The sequence below is a fragment of the Ahaetulla prasina genome, chromosome 4 (assembly GCF_028640845.1).
Source record: "Ahaetulla prasina isolate Xishuangbanna chromosome 4, ASM2864084v1, whole genome shotgun sequence".
In the NCBI taxonomy this organism is placed as follows: Eukaryota; Metazoa; Chordata; class Lepidosauria; order Squamata; family Colubridae; genus Ahaetulla; species Ahaetulla prasina.
The window spans coordinates 29,887,256-29,903,282 of NC_080542.1; the positions used below are offsets into that span (position 1 = coordinate 29,887,256).

At 34.7% G+C, this 16,027-nt stretch overlaps 1 protein-coding gene across 1 annotated transcript; it reads right to left on the reverse strand.

Annotated features, from left to right (window-relative positions):
* Nucleotides 1-311: 311 nt before the first annotated feature.
* Nucleotides 312-15,791, reverse strand: LOC131198137 (vomeronasal type-2 receptor 26-like). The gene is made up of 6 exons (XM_058182642.1): nt 15,616-15,791; nt 13,254-13,542; nt 11,935-12,762; nt 6,258-6,485; nt 2,439-2,565; nt 312-1,210 (listed from the first exon to the last, which is right to left on the reverse strand). The coding sequence occupies exons 1-6, from the start codon at nt 15,789-15,791 to the stop codon at nt 312-314; spliced, it is 2,547 nt and encodes an 848-aa protein (XP_058038625.1).
* Between the last annotated feature and the right edge of the window lie 236 nt (nt 15,792-16,027).

A 16,027-nucleotide genomic window follows, 5' to 3' on the forward strand; every position in this document is an offset into this window, starting at 1 on the left:
AACTTTTCCTCCTGAAATTGGATCTTGATTCTTTAAGCAACTTGATTGCAATTCATTTTTAATCAAATCATGAGCTACATTCTTTAAAAAGACCAATCCCTCTTCATTTCTGAGATTTTGAATTTTAATAAAAAGTACTAATTTGCCAAAGCTTTGTTCATATGCCAAAAACAACTCCTAATACTATCAACTCCCCCCCACAAGTTTATATAGTTTATATAATTCTTTCTTATATAGAAAGAATTAAAAGAAGATACACTAAAAGGAAGAAATAATAATAATAGGATTATATGGGTTTGTATATATTATTACTATGTTCTCTTTATTAGTTGTTCCCTGTTATTTAGTTCTGGCCTTACAATGATTATGTAACATTTTGGGAGATATATGCAGCCTAGCAACCCAGCACTAGAAGCCAAAATGGAGAAGACCTCCACAGCCACCATGTATTTGCCCTTAGTACTCAGGTAGGATGGAACAAAAGAGATCCACACACTGCAGAAAATCAGCATGCTGAATGTGAGACATTTAGCCTCATTGAAACTGCTGGGGAGATTCCTGGAGAAAAAGGCTACTGTGAAACTGGCAGCTGCCAGAAAGCCCATGTAGCCTAGGACACAATAGAACATGATAGCTGAGCCTTCATTACACTGGAGTATGATTTCCTCTATTTTTGAATGTGTATCAACATCAGGAAAAGGGGGAAATGTGAACAACCACACCATACAGATTCCCGTTTGAATCATAGAACCAGAAAGAACAATGAAGAGTGACAGCCTTCTTCCCACCCATTTTCTCATTCTGGATCCTGGCTTGGTGGCCATGAAAGCCATAACCACAGTGATGGTTTTTGCCAGCACAGAAGACACGGCCACTGAAAAGATGATGCCAAAGCTAATTTGTCGGAGAAGACATATTATATTGCCTGGTGAAACAAGGAACTGCAGAGAGCAAAGGAAGCAGAGGAGGAGGGAGATAAGGAGAACATAAGTGAGATTTCGATTATTGGCTTTTACAATAGGTGTACTGTGGTGTTTCAGAAATATTGCTAGCACCACAATTGTGCAGAGAGAAAAGAAATGTACCAGAGTGATTAAGCAAAGACCCATTGGTTCTTTATATGACAAGAAAGATGTTTTCTTGGGAATACATGAATCTTGATCCTTATTTGGATATTCATCTTCTGGGCATCTCATACAGTCATCCATATCTAGAATTTAAATATATATATGATGTTATCCAGCTGACCTTTTAATTGCCACATTTCGTGTTCACAAAAGAACACGAAAACTCTATGCTAAGTGGGAGAATGTTATGTGCTTATGGCTTCAAGTTGGTTATTTATTACTTGTGCTTCACATTTGTTTGTCAACAATGTCTTTTAGCAGATATAATTGAAAATAATACAAATAAAAATAAATATAATAAAATTGTCTCTGTATCAGATAATGTCTAATATTCTTAAAATTTTGGACTTCTGTTTAATAAAATAAAAGTTAATTATGACATCTATAAATACATAAATATAAATATTGAAAATTGTGCCTACATCATAAGTACAGTTGCAGTTTATTTCACAACTGCTTCAGTTAATAACTAAGTGTCCATTACCTGTATTCTTTTTTGTTAATCATCTTTGTTAATTTTGTTTAAGATTTTCTAAACCTCACTGGACTTTTTAATGGGAGGTAATGTACAAAACTTTTAGATAAATTGAAAAATATGTCATTGTGTGCTAGAATGATACAGGTAGCCCTTGGCTTATGACCATTCAATTAACAACAGTTTAATTAATTACAGACTCTAAAAATATGAGCTATAACCTAAATTCAAACCTATGACTATCTCCGATACCTTAAGGTCCCATGATTACAATTTAGGTGCTTGGCAATAAGCTTACATTTATGGCTTGTTGCAGCATCCTGTGGTCACATAGAAATAGCAACAGCACTTAGACTCATATACTGCTTCATAATGCTTTTACAGCCCTCTCTAAGCAGTTTACAAAGTTAGAATATTGTCCCCAACAATCTGGGTCCTCATTTTACCCACCTTGGAAGGATGGAAGGCTGAGTCAACCTTGAGCTGGTGAGATTTGAACTACTGAATTGTAGCTAGCAGTCAGCTAAAGTAGCTTGCCGTACTGCACTCTAACCACTGCGTCACCTCGGCTCTTTTACATAATCTTGATTTGCAAATTTTGCTGGTAAACATCTTTGGTTAAAGTTGAGTCACACTTACGATCACATGATTTGAATTACAATTACCATGAAAATGATAAATCAGATCCAATCATGTGATGAATTGACTTATGATTGCAATGACTTGCAATGGGAATTCTGATCTATCTGACCTACCTCTTTGTGCAGGGATGTCTAGGCCACAAGTTTAAAATTCAACTAAATTAGCTTGTTAACTTAATTCACAATGTGTTTTACCTTTCCGACTTGACATTTTCTCTTTGGGACATGGCAGGCAATCATAGCAGCAAAAAGGTTTTGTCTCTTGCTTTTTCTTGAAATAACCAGGGACGCAGCTCTCAGTACAGACTGAAACAGGTAAGGTCTACCCAATAAATGTAAGAAGGAAAGGTTAACATAAAGAACATATTTTGGGTGAGAAATGTAAAATATTAGTTGACCAATATTATGTAAACAAAGAATGCTTATGGTAAGCATTTGGCTTTTTTCATCAGCCTCATCATGAAAACTACTCAAGATTGAATTTCTTTTTCACTTCTACCAATTATATAGATAATTAACTAGTGCTGAAATAACATAACATAACATAACATCAGAGTTGGAAGGGACCTTGGAGGCCTTCTAGTCCAACCCCCTGCCCAGGCAGGAAACCCTACACCATCTCAGTCAGATGGTTATCCAACATTTTCTTAAAGATTTCCAGTGTTGGAGCATTCAAAGTCTGAAGGCAAGTCGTTCCACTTATTAATTGTTCTAACTGTCAGGAAATTTCTCCTTAGTTCTAAGTTGCTTCTTTCTTTGATCAGTTTCCACCCATTGCTTCTTGTTCTACCCTCAGGTGCTTTGGAGAAAAGCCTGACTCCCTCTTCTTTGTGGCAGCCCCTGAGATATTGGAACACAGCTATCATGTCTCCCCTAGTCCTTCTTTTTGTTAAACTAGACATACCCAGTTCCTGCAACCGTTCTTCATATGTTTTATAATATATAAATGATTTATAATATATATTATATTAATTATAATATAAACCTAATTATATTTCATGGACTTAAAGAATGGCAAAATCCTTAGATATGAAAGTCCCAAAGAATTTTAAAAATGTTTAATGAGTATTAGCTCAATATTTTTTGCACTTCTTAATATCTTAAATGAGAGAAGAGTATCAAAATCATAAAAAAAGTGTAAATAACATTTTTAGTCAGGTGACAGATTTATATAGACCCATTTTTATAATTAAGCAGATTAGCCTTTTCGAGTCTTTTAAAAATAGATATTAATTGACTCCTGAATATATCAATGAAAAATAAATAGTTTACACTACATGTGGATATCTAGCAAGACTTTTATGAAATTTTTATGAAAACTCATTAATTCCAGACTTCCTAAATTGGGTTTTATAGGTTATAAAGTAGAAAAATAATTGCAAAAATATTTATTTAATTTATCAGGCAGTGTGCAAATACTGGCAGTCCTCAATTTACAATTTACAGTTGGGATTAGGATTCTCATTGCTCAGCCTCTGTCTTGCCTGTGAGAGGCAGCAGCAGGTTAGCCTTGTCTGATATTTCTAGACAGAGTACTTGGATGGGAGATCATCTGTCAATCTCAGGATTGTAGCCAGGATATGTATTTATGACAACTGCAGTGTCCCAGGATTGTGTCATCCCCTTTTTTAACTCATGACAAGCGATGGTGAAGCAAGATTCACTTAACAACTATGTTACTAACTTAACATCTTTAAAGCGTTCCATGGCTTAGGACCGGGTTACCTACGAGACCGCCTGCTGCTTCCAAATGCCGCCCAGCGATCTGTGCGCTTCCATAGGGAGGACCTCCTTGGGGTGCCGTCGGTCAGGCAATGTTGACTGGTGACTCCCAAGGGAAGGCCTTCTCTGTGGGGGCTCCTGCCCTCTGGAACGAGCTACCCACAGGGTTACATCTGCTCCCTGACCTCCAGCCTTTAGACATGAGCTAAAAACATTCTTGTTTCGGCGTGCAGGGCTGGCCTGATAGTTTTTAATGGGGTTTTTAAATGGCTTTTAAATGGAGTTTTTAATTGAATTTTTACTTCTATTGGATTTTAGTAGCCAATTTAAATAAGTTTTTTAATAATGCTCTTAACTTTTATATGTTTGTTTTATCTGGCTGTAAATCGCCCTGAGTCCTTCGGGAGAAGGGCGGTATATAAATTCAAACAATAGATAAATAAATAAACAGATCCAATTATTCACTTACCAACTGTGGCAAGAAGTTGTAAAATGGGGCAATTCTCACAATCATTTTTAGGGACTGTTCCAATTCACAGCAGCATTGAAAACTGTGACTTATAACCAGTCCTTGCACTTATGACTGGTCTTCACACATCCCTACGGTGACAGGATCAGAATTTAAGTATATGACAACCAGCATGTGTTTGTCATGGTTGCAGCATCCAAGGATCATGCAGTCATGATCCATATGACTTTCCCAGCCAGCTTCTGACAAGCACAGCCAATGAGGGAAGCCAGATTGCTTAAGGATCACATTATTCATTTAGTAACTGCAGTGATTCACCTAACAGCTAGGACAAAAAAGGGATGAAGTCAGGAATGACTCACTAAATAACCATCTTGGTTCCAATTTTGTTTGTAAGACAAGGATTACCTGGTATTTGCTGTATCAATTTTCTTTCTTTCATTCATTCATTCAAGGAGGGAAGGAAAGAGGGAGGGAAGGAAAAAGAGAAAAAAAGGAAAAGGAAAAGGGAGGAAGGGAATGAAAAAAGAGAGAAAAAAAGGAAGGAGGAAAAGAAAGAGAGGAAATAAGAAATGAAAAGAGGCAGGAGGGAAGAGAGATGGAAACAGAAAGGAGGAAGGAAAGAAAGAAAAAAGAGGGGGAAAGGGGAGTCTAGGATTCTGTTCTTATGACCCTCCTTCCCCCTCCCCCTCCTTTTCTCCTAAGTGGGAAGATCTTTTTCCTGTTCTGCACACAATGATAAATGTGTCAGAGCCTAAAACTCTAGTCCCTAGATCACAGCCATTCTTCAATTGAAGAAACAGAGAGTTTGGAGCAAGTTGAATGAGGAGAGAAACACCATCAAGAGGTGGAAAAAAATAAATAAAAGTCCACCGCCCCCATCCCCATCCAGCTTTTTCCAGTGCTTCTACAATCACCCAGCTGCTCATCACACACCAATTCCTCTATGCCGCTGCCACCTGCAGCCATCCACCACCTGATTGGCTTCCAGTAGAGGTAGCTATTGCAGTGATATCTGTGCAGTGAATTGCCCATTTAAAAATATGCCTTGGGGGAATGGGCCAAGACAAGGGGATAGGGCCGGAGAGCAACTGGCAGTGGAGAGGTCCTGTATAGGAGGAAAACCTGCTGTGGGATGGCTGTAATGGGGGACTGGGAGAGTAGCACCTAATAGTCTAGACCCATTGCTTTATGCTTATGTCAGGACTAGCTTGTTGGCTTAAGTATTGTATGAAACTGTCCTTCATCCATTAAAATAATATTTGGTGAAAATAATTTATCCTCCTAGTATTTTTAAACTTGACAGCAACATATGCTTGGAAAATCTATATTAATTTAGGTAATTAGTTAGATATCCCTCCTTTTCAGACATTTAGAATTCCTACCCCCCGCCGCCCTGACAATTTCTGCCCCAACCCTATTAGCCTTTCATAAGCCCTAAAAACCTGATTATGTTCCTGAGCCTAGGGTGCTGAATATTTCAAGGGCCTCATTTCCTGGCTATATTGCTAACCTGCTATGCAAATTTAATTTGGAGAATTTTAGTGTTCTTGGTATTATTATTTTATTTTAAAAAATGTTTTTAGTATTTTTAACTGTTTATATATTTTTTGAATTGCAATCCACCCAGAATCATTCACTGAGATGAGTGGCCCTAGAAATTGATTGATTTTGTGATTGATTGATTGATTGAATGAATGAATGAATGAATGAATGAATGAATGAATGAATTTCTTGTAGTATTTTATATTGTTTCTGTGTTAAATGATATTGAGCTATTCATTCTAAACATTTAGACGAAAGCATCTACTCTCAGAACCTACTTGGTTGAAAGTACTGGGCCAGCTGATGGCTTCTTCGTGAATGGTGAACATTTTATCTTCAGCAGCCCAGGGATCCAGCTTCCCAACTTTCACTCGATGGAAAGACTGGTTGGGGAAAGTGACCCAGTTTTCCATATCCAGTCCTGTAATCAGTTCTCTATTCTTGTCAAAGGAAATTTCATCTCCAACACTGTTATTAAATGACACTCTTTTCAAAAAGAAATGAAGCTGAATATGAAAAAATATATGCAAAAATCAAACATACTTAATATATACAACTATGTGATACTTTATCATTCTTTTTACTTGAACCATTTGAATAGGTGGCACATTTCCTGACTTTTATATGCTGTTGTTTATCTCAAGAATGATTATCTATGGTTCCTGATTAAAAATCACTCTGTTAGATGGCGTTGATCTTTTTAGATGCACAAAAAGCATTTGACAACATTAATTGGCATTTTATCTTCCTACAGTTGAAGAAAATGGGCTTCGATGAAAGAGTCATTAAACTATATACTATAAACAGTCAGCCAAGATAATGATAAATGGTGAATTGACGGATGCGATTTGAATTGGAAAAGGTACAAGACAAGGCTGCCCACTGTCACCGCTGCTGTTTGTATTGACCTTGGAAGTATTGAATAGAAATATTAGAGAGGAAAGGGGAATAAAGGGCATGAAAATTCAGAAGAAAGAATATAAACTTCAAGCTTTTGCTGGTGATCTGGTTTTTATTATTGAGGATCCTTTAGAATCTGTAATTTGTTTGTTAGAAAGAATTGATGAATATGGGAAAGTGGCAGGCTTGAAAATTAATAGAGACAAAATGAAAATTTTTACAAAAAATATGTTGATGAAGCAAAAAAAAATGAGTTGGTAGAATATTCTGAGATGTAGATTGCAAATAAAGTTAAGTATTTGGGGATATATCTTACTCCAAGATGTAGCACTTTAAAAGAAAATAACTATGGCAAACTCAAACAGCAGATTGTGGCGGATTTGACTAAGTGGGAACATCTACAATTGTCTTTGTTGGGAAGAATATCAACAATTAAGATGAATATATTACCTAGAATTCTGTATTTATTTCAGACTATATCTATTAAATTGACCAGAGGGTACTTTGAGGAGCTGAATAAAGCGATGCTGAAGTATATTTGGCAAGGAAAAAAAGCAAAGATAAAAATAAAACTATTACAAGACAAGAGAGTTAGAGGCGGTTTTGCGCTACCCAACCGGGAACTATATTATCAAGCAGCAAATTTGATGTGGATTAAAGAATGGATAACCCTAAAATAATAAAATATTGACTCTGGAAGGCCATGATTTGTTGTTGGGATGGCATGCCTTTTTGAGGTATGGACAAGCTAAATCACAGGGCTATTTTAGAAGATATATAATCAGAGAAACGTTGTTGTTAAATTGGGTAAAGATTAAGAAAAGTCACTTCTTAAAAATTCCAATGTGGGTTTCACCTATTGAGGCATTCTCTTACTCATTTAAAAAGGAACATATTGCTAGATATAATGAATTGTTGAATGAAAAGGGTGATTTAAAATCTAAATTAGAATTAGAGGCAGAGGGTATAACAATGAACTGGTTTGCTTACTTGCAAATACAATCCAGATATGATAATGATGTTAAAACAGAAGGCTTTTATAATAACCTAATGAGTTTTGATGAGATTTTAACAGGTTCAGATGACAACCTGATAAAGAAACTGTATGGATACTTATTAGAGGAAGAACAAGTTAAAGAGACAATGATTGCTTGGAGGAGGAATTTTGGTCATGGGATAGACCTAGATGACTGGCAGAAATTGTGGATGTATAATTATAAAATGATGATGTCTACAGCATTTAAAGAAAATTTGTATAAGATGTTTTTACAGGTGGCATCTACCCCCGACAAGAATTGCTAGAATGTCTAAGGACAAATCTAAAAAAAGGGGCCTCTGGTGGCTCAGCAGACTAATACAGTCTGTTATTAACAGCAGCTGCTTGCAATTATTGCAGGTTCAAGTCCCACCAGGCCCAAGGTTGACTCAGCCTTCCATCCTTTATAAGGTAGGTAAAATGAGGACCCAGATTGTTGGGGGCAATAAGTTGACTTTGTATATAATATACAAATGGATGAAGACTATTGCTTGACATAGTGTAAGCCACCCTGAGTCTCCAGAGAAGGGCGGGATATAAATGCAAATAAAAAAAATGTTGGAAATGTCATCAGATACCTAGATCATATTACCACATGTGGTAGACATGCATTGAAGCTAAAAGATATCGGACTAAAATACACACGTGATTGGAAAAAATGATCAAAAAGCATATTGATTATAAGCCAAAAATCTTTCTGTTGGGAATTATACTGGATATATATACTAGAGATATAAAATATTTGATTGTGAATATTACTACAGCAGCTAGGATTGTATTTGCAAAAAATTGGAAAAATGAAAAGTTACCTTCGCAAGATGAAATAATTAGAAAAATGTTGGAATGTGCAGAGATGAGTAAATTAACATTTGAAATTAGACAACAAGATAAACAATATTATAAAATATGGGATTTATTCTATAACTGGTTAAATGGAAAGATATGTTAGGAAAAATGAATATAAGATAAATGTATGCAAGAGATGATTATTTTGGGAATGCACAGGAAGATATGTTAACATCCTTACAGCACGTTGTAACGGAATTGATTTGATGAGGTTTTTTTATTTTATGTTTAAAAATAAATAAAAATGTTCAAAAAAAAATCACTCTGTTATACTCTACAACTTTGAACAGTAAAAAGAAAAATCCACCCAAGAGAACCATGTCTATTTTAATATGCAAAAATATAACTTATTGGGGAAATGTGTTATTTAACATATAGATATAATTATGCTTGCATTAGTTTGGCAAGAGTTTTAAGAAGCATATGTTCTGCTCTTATTAGAGACAAAGTGATCAGGGAAGACCAGATTAGTTTACTACCTAAAGTAACATTTAAATAGCTATAGAAAGCAGTAGGCAGTAGCTGAACTTACTTTTCAAAATGATGCATTTTAACTCAGTAAATACTGAACTCAATAAAAAATAAAGTGCCAATTTTTATTTTAATTTGTACTATAAAATGCCATGATGGGAAAGGAAAGATAAAGCTTGTGCTACAGATTTCTCCTCAAATAAAAATGATCCTTATAATCAGATTATTTAATTATTTTTGGATGTGTGGGATGATTCAAAGGGGAAGTGAAGAGACAAAACAGAGAGCTTTTTTAATCAGACTGAGAGCACGTAGAAGAACATAGATTCTGGAAAATGTTGAGGTGTAATCTGAGCAAGGGATTGCTTTAGTCTCGAGAACCAGAGATTAAAAAATAGAGAGATTTCCTTTGGCATATCTGTTCTCTCTCTGTTGCTCTTTCTTTTCTCTTCCTATATCTTAATGAATAACTCCTCATTTACATTTAAACAAGAGTCATTTGATTGGGTTGCATATAGTTGTTTTATTTGGCTAAATTGACTTCTTTGTGAACAGTTTCTAGATCCTATGCACAATCTGTCTGTTACAAATGCTTAAATGGGTCTGAAAACTCCACATTCTGCTTATTTTTATTTATATATTTATTTTTTCCTCTCTAAATATCTCAAGTTGGCAGACATATCTAATACTCCTTCCTCATCCTATTTTTACCACTACAACAATTCTGTGAGGTGAGTTAGGCTGAAAGTGACATATTGACCCAAAATCACCCAGCCAGTTTTTCTTAGAACTCACTGTCTCCCAGTTTCTAGCCTGGTGCTTTAACCACCATTTTTTGCAAAAAAATATATCCCTTATCTTGAAACTGCTTTTTATTACATTTTATTAGTTCTCGTTCTATTTTCTGACTATGTTTTCTTGTACGAAGTGAAAAAATGCAATTTGGATGCAAACTGATAAGTTTCTGTACTTTCTCTACCTTGAATTAATCTTCTGAGGACAATGGGCAAGATTTGAATAATCTTTCATTTCTGAAGGACTTTGTGGAAGTGAGTTTAAAAGTGGAAAATTAAATATTGCTGTTTGTATACTTATATCCTACCCATTAAGGTCAGGGGTGAAATCTAAAAATTTTCCCTACTGGTTCTGTGGGTGTGGCTTAATTGGTGGGCGTGGCTTTGTGGTCAGATGACTGGGTGGGCGTGGCCAATAACAATAAATAATAAAAATAATAAATAAAGTATATAAAACAATAAGAGGTACCAAAAACCAACTTTCACACTTTACACACACACAGCACAACTGACTCGCACACAATGTAAAAGCAGCTGCACTTCACCCAAAATGGTGCTGTACCATGCAGGAACCTCACCACAACCACAAAAAGCTCAAAAACCAACTTTCACACTTTACATACACACAACACAACACCACTGACTTAGAAACACACACACAAAATGCCACATACAGCTTTGTGAGATTTTGTGCTTTTGTGTAGTTAGAGTGAAACACATAGAAACACACCAAATCTCAGAAAGCTGCACAAATATTTTATTTTATTATTTCATTTTATTTCATTTATATTTTTTAGATCAGGGGTCTCCAACCTTAGTAACTTTAAGGTTTGTCGATTTCAACTCCCGAGTTCCTCAGCCAGCAAAGGCAGATTGAATTGCTCACCAAGGAGATGGATTGCAGGTAGGCAGATTCAGTTGCTAGCTGATACAACTGATTGCAGCAACCGAAACAAAGCAAGGCTTAGCGAGCCCGAAAGAAGCAGCAATTAGGCAAGTGGGGACAGGCTACTGGGTGGGCATGGGTGGGGGTTGTAAAAAAATGATTTTAAAAGCCTGTGACGATCAGGCAATTCAGCTGGGATCACCAGAGGAAAAAAAGCTTTTAAAAGGCTCCTCTGACGATCCCAGATGAATTTGCCTGATCACCAGAACCTCTTAAAAGGATTGTTTTAACAACCTCTTCGGCCAAAGAGCTTGTAGAAAACATGTTTTTTTAAGGTTCTGGTGATCAGGCAACTCAGCTGGGATTGCCAGAGGAGCCTTTTAAAAGCATTTTTTACAACTTCTTTGGCAGAGGAAAAAATGCTTTCAAAGGTAAAAAAAAAAAACCTCTGATGATGGTGCGGCTCAGCAGGGGCAGGGGGCAGGGGCAGGGATTTTTGCTATCGGTTCTCTGAACCACCCACTGCCATCGCTACTGGATCAGACGATCCGGTCTGAGCTGGGAGCATTTCACCCCTGATTAAGATGACTTCTTATTTCCTACATTCAAATATATTCTAATTAAGTTCACTTAGGTTCCTATATCATAATCTTCTAAGAAGCTTTTTTAAAAAAGCATGATCCTTTTTTCTCAAACACTGTAAAAATGAGTTCCTAACATAGCTGGAGTGATCTAAATCTCATAAATAAAAATCAAATCATGCATTCACCCAGTCAATAATTTCTGTTCTTCTATCCTTTGTATTGCCTAATTTTATTGGATCCATTTTGTTATTCATGGATCATTTTTGGTCTAGAACAAAGGAAGGACCAATTCCATAAAAAAAAGGAAAGAGGTAAAAAAAACCTGTTAGAAATATCAGACATTACTGACTTACCATCTATCCATCACTTCTCTAGAGGCTGGAAAATCAGTGCTATTCAAATCCTATTTACAGCATATTTGATTATGCATTAAATTACCTGCCATGGCTGAAGATCCTGAAGATTGAGTTTTCTACCACTCAGCTTTTTCCTGTGTTTTTGGCTCAGGTTCATGATATGTAAAGCATGCGCCACAGCATACACTGCATTGTATATACTGTAACTATGACTGGTCATCTTCATTTCAAAAAAAGGTCCAGGAAGGCTCCCCAGTTTCTCCTTCCCAGTGCACAGATCATCCATTTCCTCATCCTCAGATGGATTTGGAAATACACAACCAAATGCTTGCTCCCACACACTTTTGACAAAACCATCCTCTTTGGCTGAGAAATGGTTTCTTGTCTGGAGAAAATGTTGGAATCCTGTAATTTCACTTGAGTGAGCTGCAAAGGTCAGAGCACCATGGAGGAATTGGATATCCCAGCTTTTCTGATAAAAGAATGAAGCAAGATCCACTTTTGAAGCCACAATCCATATTTTACCTTTCGGCTTTATAGAAACTATTTCCATTTCAGGTAGACGGAACAACCATCTTAAATTTAAAAGATAATTATCATTGACTATGACAGCATTGGCTTTGCTGTTAACAATAGTGTGAAAGCTTTTGACAAGCCATTTCAAATTATCAGAAATAGTGTTGAAGTAAAATGGTCTTAATTGTTCCAAGAATGCAATGCAAATACCATGGAGAGGAAAGATTGAAATAATTAGATGCTCAAATTTTCCTCTAAGTCCTTTCACAAGTATCCCAACCCAAGTCCATCTGAAGTGCAAAAGTAGTCGAATTATTCCCATGTAATGAAGCTCTTCACCTGGAACCATGCGATAGTAGATAGGGCTTTCATCTGAAGAAGAACCAGTTGGAAACTATCCAAATCAAAGTTAAGTGAATTTAAAAAAAAATTAGACTAAATAAATGATCAATAAAATAAAACTTTAAATTGAAATTGAAATAATGTCAAGTTTTTTTGCTCATGGTAATATGGCTATGATACTATGGCTGTATTAAATATCCTTGTGTTCCCTCCTAAATCTACAATTCTATGATTATCTCAGTGCATGTCCTCTGAATTGGCTTCCATAAAATTTTCTTCTGAATCCTTGCTTTGGCATTTATATATGCATTTACTTCCTTCTTTATTTATAGCACTATTACTTTGTCCAAGATTCAAAGAATTCTCGGCAGCATACTATTTGGGAAAATACACAAGTACAAAAGTTTTTTAGACATTTATACTACATATATTGAAATACATATTAAGAAATTATTCTAAGTTTTGAATATGTTTTCCAACAATCAGATATAATCACATGTATCTGTAAATACAAAGCAAAGTGTGCATATTAATGCATCTTACCTGTGGAACCTTGTAAATACTTAAAATATCTGCCATTTCAAAAGAAATGATAGGATCAAGGTCCCCAACAACTGATGTGAGTTTGTTCAAGATGCCACATTTGTAATTGGGGAAAAAATTGTTCTGACTAGAGAAAAGTTCCATTGTAGCATAATATGTCCAGACCCCAGCATAACTATCATAGATTCTGAATCCCAAAGTGATATTAGGTAAGATGTGGAGGTCTTCATTGATGTTCTTCACAGCAAATATCATGCTCAAGATATGCTGATAGTACTTAGTGAGTACTCTGCAAAGGGAATTAAATGATGTATGAAATAAATTCCTTTTATTAAATGATGTATGAAATAAATTCCTCTAAAAAGGACAGTAAAACTAAAGTCCATGAAAAAAAGTATCTTATAAATCATTGCTCTTTCATCTTAACCAATTATTAGATTAAACCCTGTCAAAATAATGATTTAGAAGGTAATAGTCAGTGCTTCATATTAAGAATTTTATATATTATCTGCATAAATATCGTGGAATTAATTTTGAGGGCAATAATCACAGTGGATTTTTTTTCCTCTTTACTCTTCTTAAGCTATTCTAACTATATGAAGCTGAGCAGAATTGTTACCAAAAATGTAACATTGCACACTTGGCACCTGAATTTGGATTAATCAATTTTTTTTACACTAGACATGATTTAATTTTAATTTAAAAGACTACAAGAATGATGAATATTTAAAAAATTGTCTGGTTTCTGTAAGATATTTGTAAAAAACTATATTTTGTTGAAGCTTAAGCAGCAATGCTTTTATAGCACCTCAAACGCTGCTTCTTCTTTTTTAAAAATAATTTTTATTAAGCTTTTAACTTTTAAAAACAGAAGAAAAAATATGTCAAAGACAAAAACACATTAAAAAACATGACAAACATAATATTACATTATATTTTATTTTATAGCCTTCTGTATCAACATATATTCAATTATTCAACTAAATACTTATATTTACATTATATTTATTTTCACAAGCATTACTATAAGATTAGCAATAGTTTGTGATTTACAATTCTTAATTTTGACCCTATTAATTTAACATTCTGAATTATCATTTTGATTTCTTTTTTCTAACCATTCCTATAATCCACTCTATAATAATCTGACTCTTCCCTTTCCTTGATTTCTATTGTCATTTTATCCATTTCTGCACATTGTAAAATTTTTCGAATTACTATTTCCTCAACTGGTACGTTGTTTTGTTTCCACCCATATTAATGATAATCCTTGCTGCTGTTAAAATATGTAGTATTAGTTATTGCGAAGATTTCTCTATTTTTGGATTAATTATTCCTAGTAAGAAAAGTTCTGCTTTAAATTCCATTTTTTGTAATGTGATTTCTTCCAACCAATTTTTAATTTTATACCAATTTTTTTTAATCTTATGACACATCCACCACATGTGGTAGTATGTTCCCAATTTGTAGCTACATTTAGATGATAAATTTGGGAACATTTTGGCCAATCTCACTGGGGCCAATATCATCTATGGAACATTTTGTACAAATTTTCTTTATAGGCTATCGCCATTGTGAATTTATAATTTCTTTCCCATAATTTGTCCCACTTTTCTAATTTTATATTGTGCCTGAAGTTTTTTGCCCAACAGATCACCATTTCTTTTACCTTTCATCTTCCATTTTATATTTTAATATGAGTTTGCAAATTTTTGTAATCATTTTTTTCTGGTCCTAATAGAATTTTATCTATGTCCAAATGTTCCTTATATATGCCATATTATTCCTGATCTTTTTTAAATTTAAAAATGCTCAAATACTTCTTAAGGAAAGCATAAATTATATATTTTTCTTATTACATTAACAAAGCAGCTCAAAAATCTCAGAATACTAAAGAATCTATCACAATGGGATCAACATTCAAAGAATTTTTCCAGCACAATAAGTGTAAAAATAGATGGCACTGATGTGTTTATGAAATTGATAAGCTTTGTTGTAAGAATCTTTTGTAATAGGAAAATTGGGGGAAAAATAATTAAGAGGACTAAGAAAGGTAGAATTGGGATTTAGATATGAGAGGACATATCTCCTCCCAAAGACCTTTTCAGTTTGTAACAAAATTATTTCAAGAAGAAAACTTCATGTCTCATTTACTGAGATTAAATATGTTGTATTTGGAGCATCGTTATTCCTATAGGTCAATAAATTTCACATTCTCTACAGAATCAATTTTAGAGCCAGATGTAATTTCCACCCCAAAGGAGGAAATTGGGGAAAGAAGGGGAGGGATCCTTATTTTGGTACGTATGTAACTTTTTTTTAATTGATTGACATAGACTACAGGAAGAAAATTATGACTTACAGAGATTCACCGACAACAGAATGATGGGGATCATCCTCAAAGCTTCCTACATCTCTAGTTATTAAGAGAAAAGAAGTAATGCCACCAATGGTTAAATCACCTGGTTGGAAATACTTGTGATCAACTGGGATAGGATCTTGAATGCTGCATTTTATTAGTTGAGTCTTGCAACCCATTTGTGGCAGGAACAGTAGGAGGCAAATCAATAACTTCATAATAAATATTAGCTCCAATTTGACAAAGTTTTCATCATTTCAATATAATACTTAAGAGTCCCCAAATTGGGCTACTTGAACCAAATCTCTGTTCCTTAAAATACTTCCATTGTGTTTTGAATCTTAGAATGTAAATGGCTCTGAGAGTGAATTTGTTTATTTTACCTGTTCCTAAATTTTAAATTTTAATTGTCCAT

What these genes read in the sequence shown, in the direction of transcription:
- LOC131198137 (XM_058182642.1), bottom strand. Translation starts at nt 15,791, where the DNA reads ATGGGTTGCAAGACTCAACTAATAAAATGCAGCATTCAAGATCCTATC. An exon ending in GTATTTACAAGGTTCCACAG is followed by an intron (nt 12,763 to 13,253) that starts GTAAGATGCATT and finishes TGATTTGGATAG; the next exon opens with TTTCCAACTGGTTCTTCTTC. An exon ending in GGCCCAGTACTTTCAACCAA is followed by an intron (nt 2,566 to 6,257) that starts GTAGGTTCTGAG and finishes TTTATTGGGTAG; the next exon opens with ACCTTACCTGTTTCAGTCTG.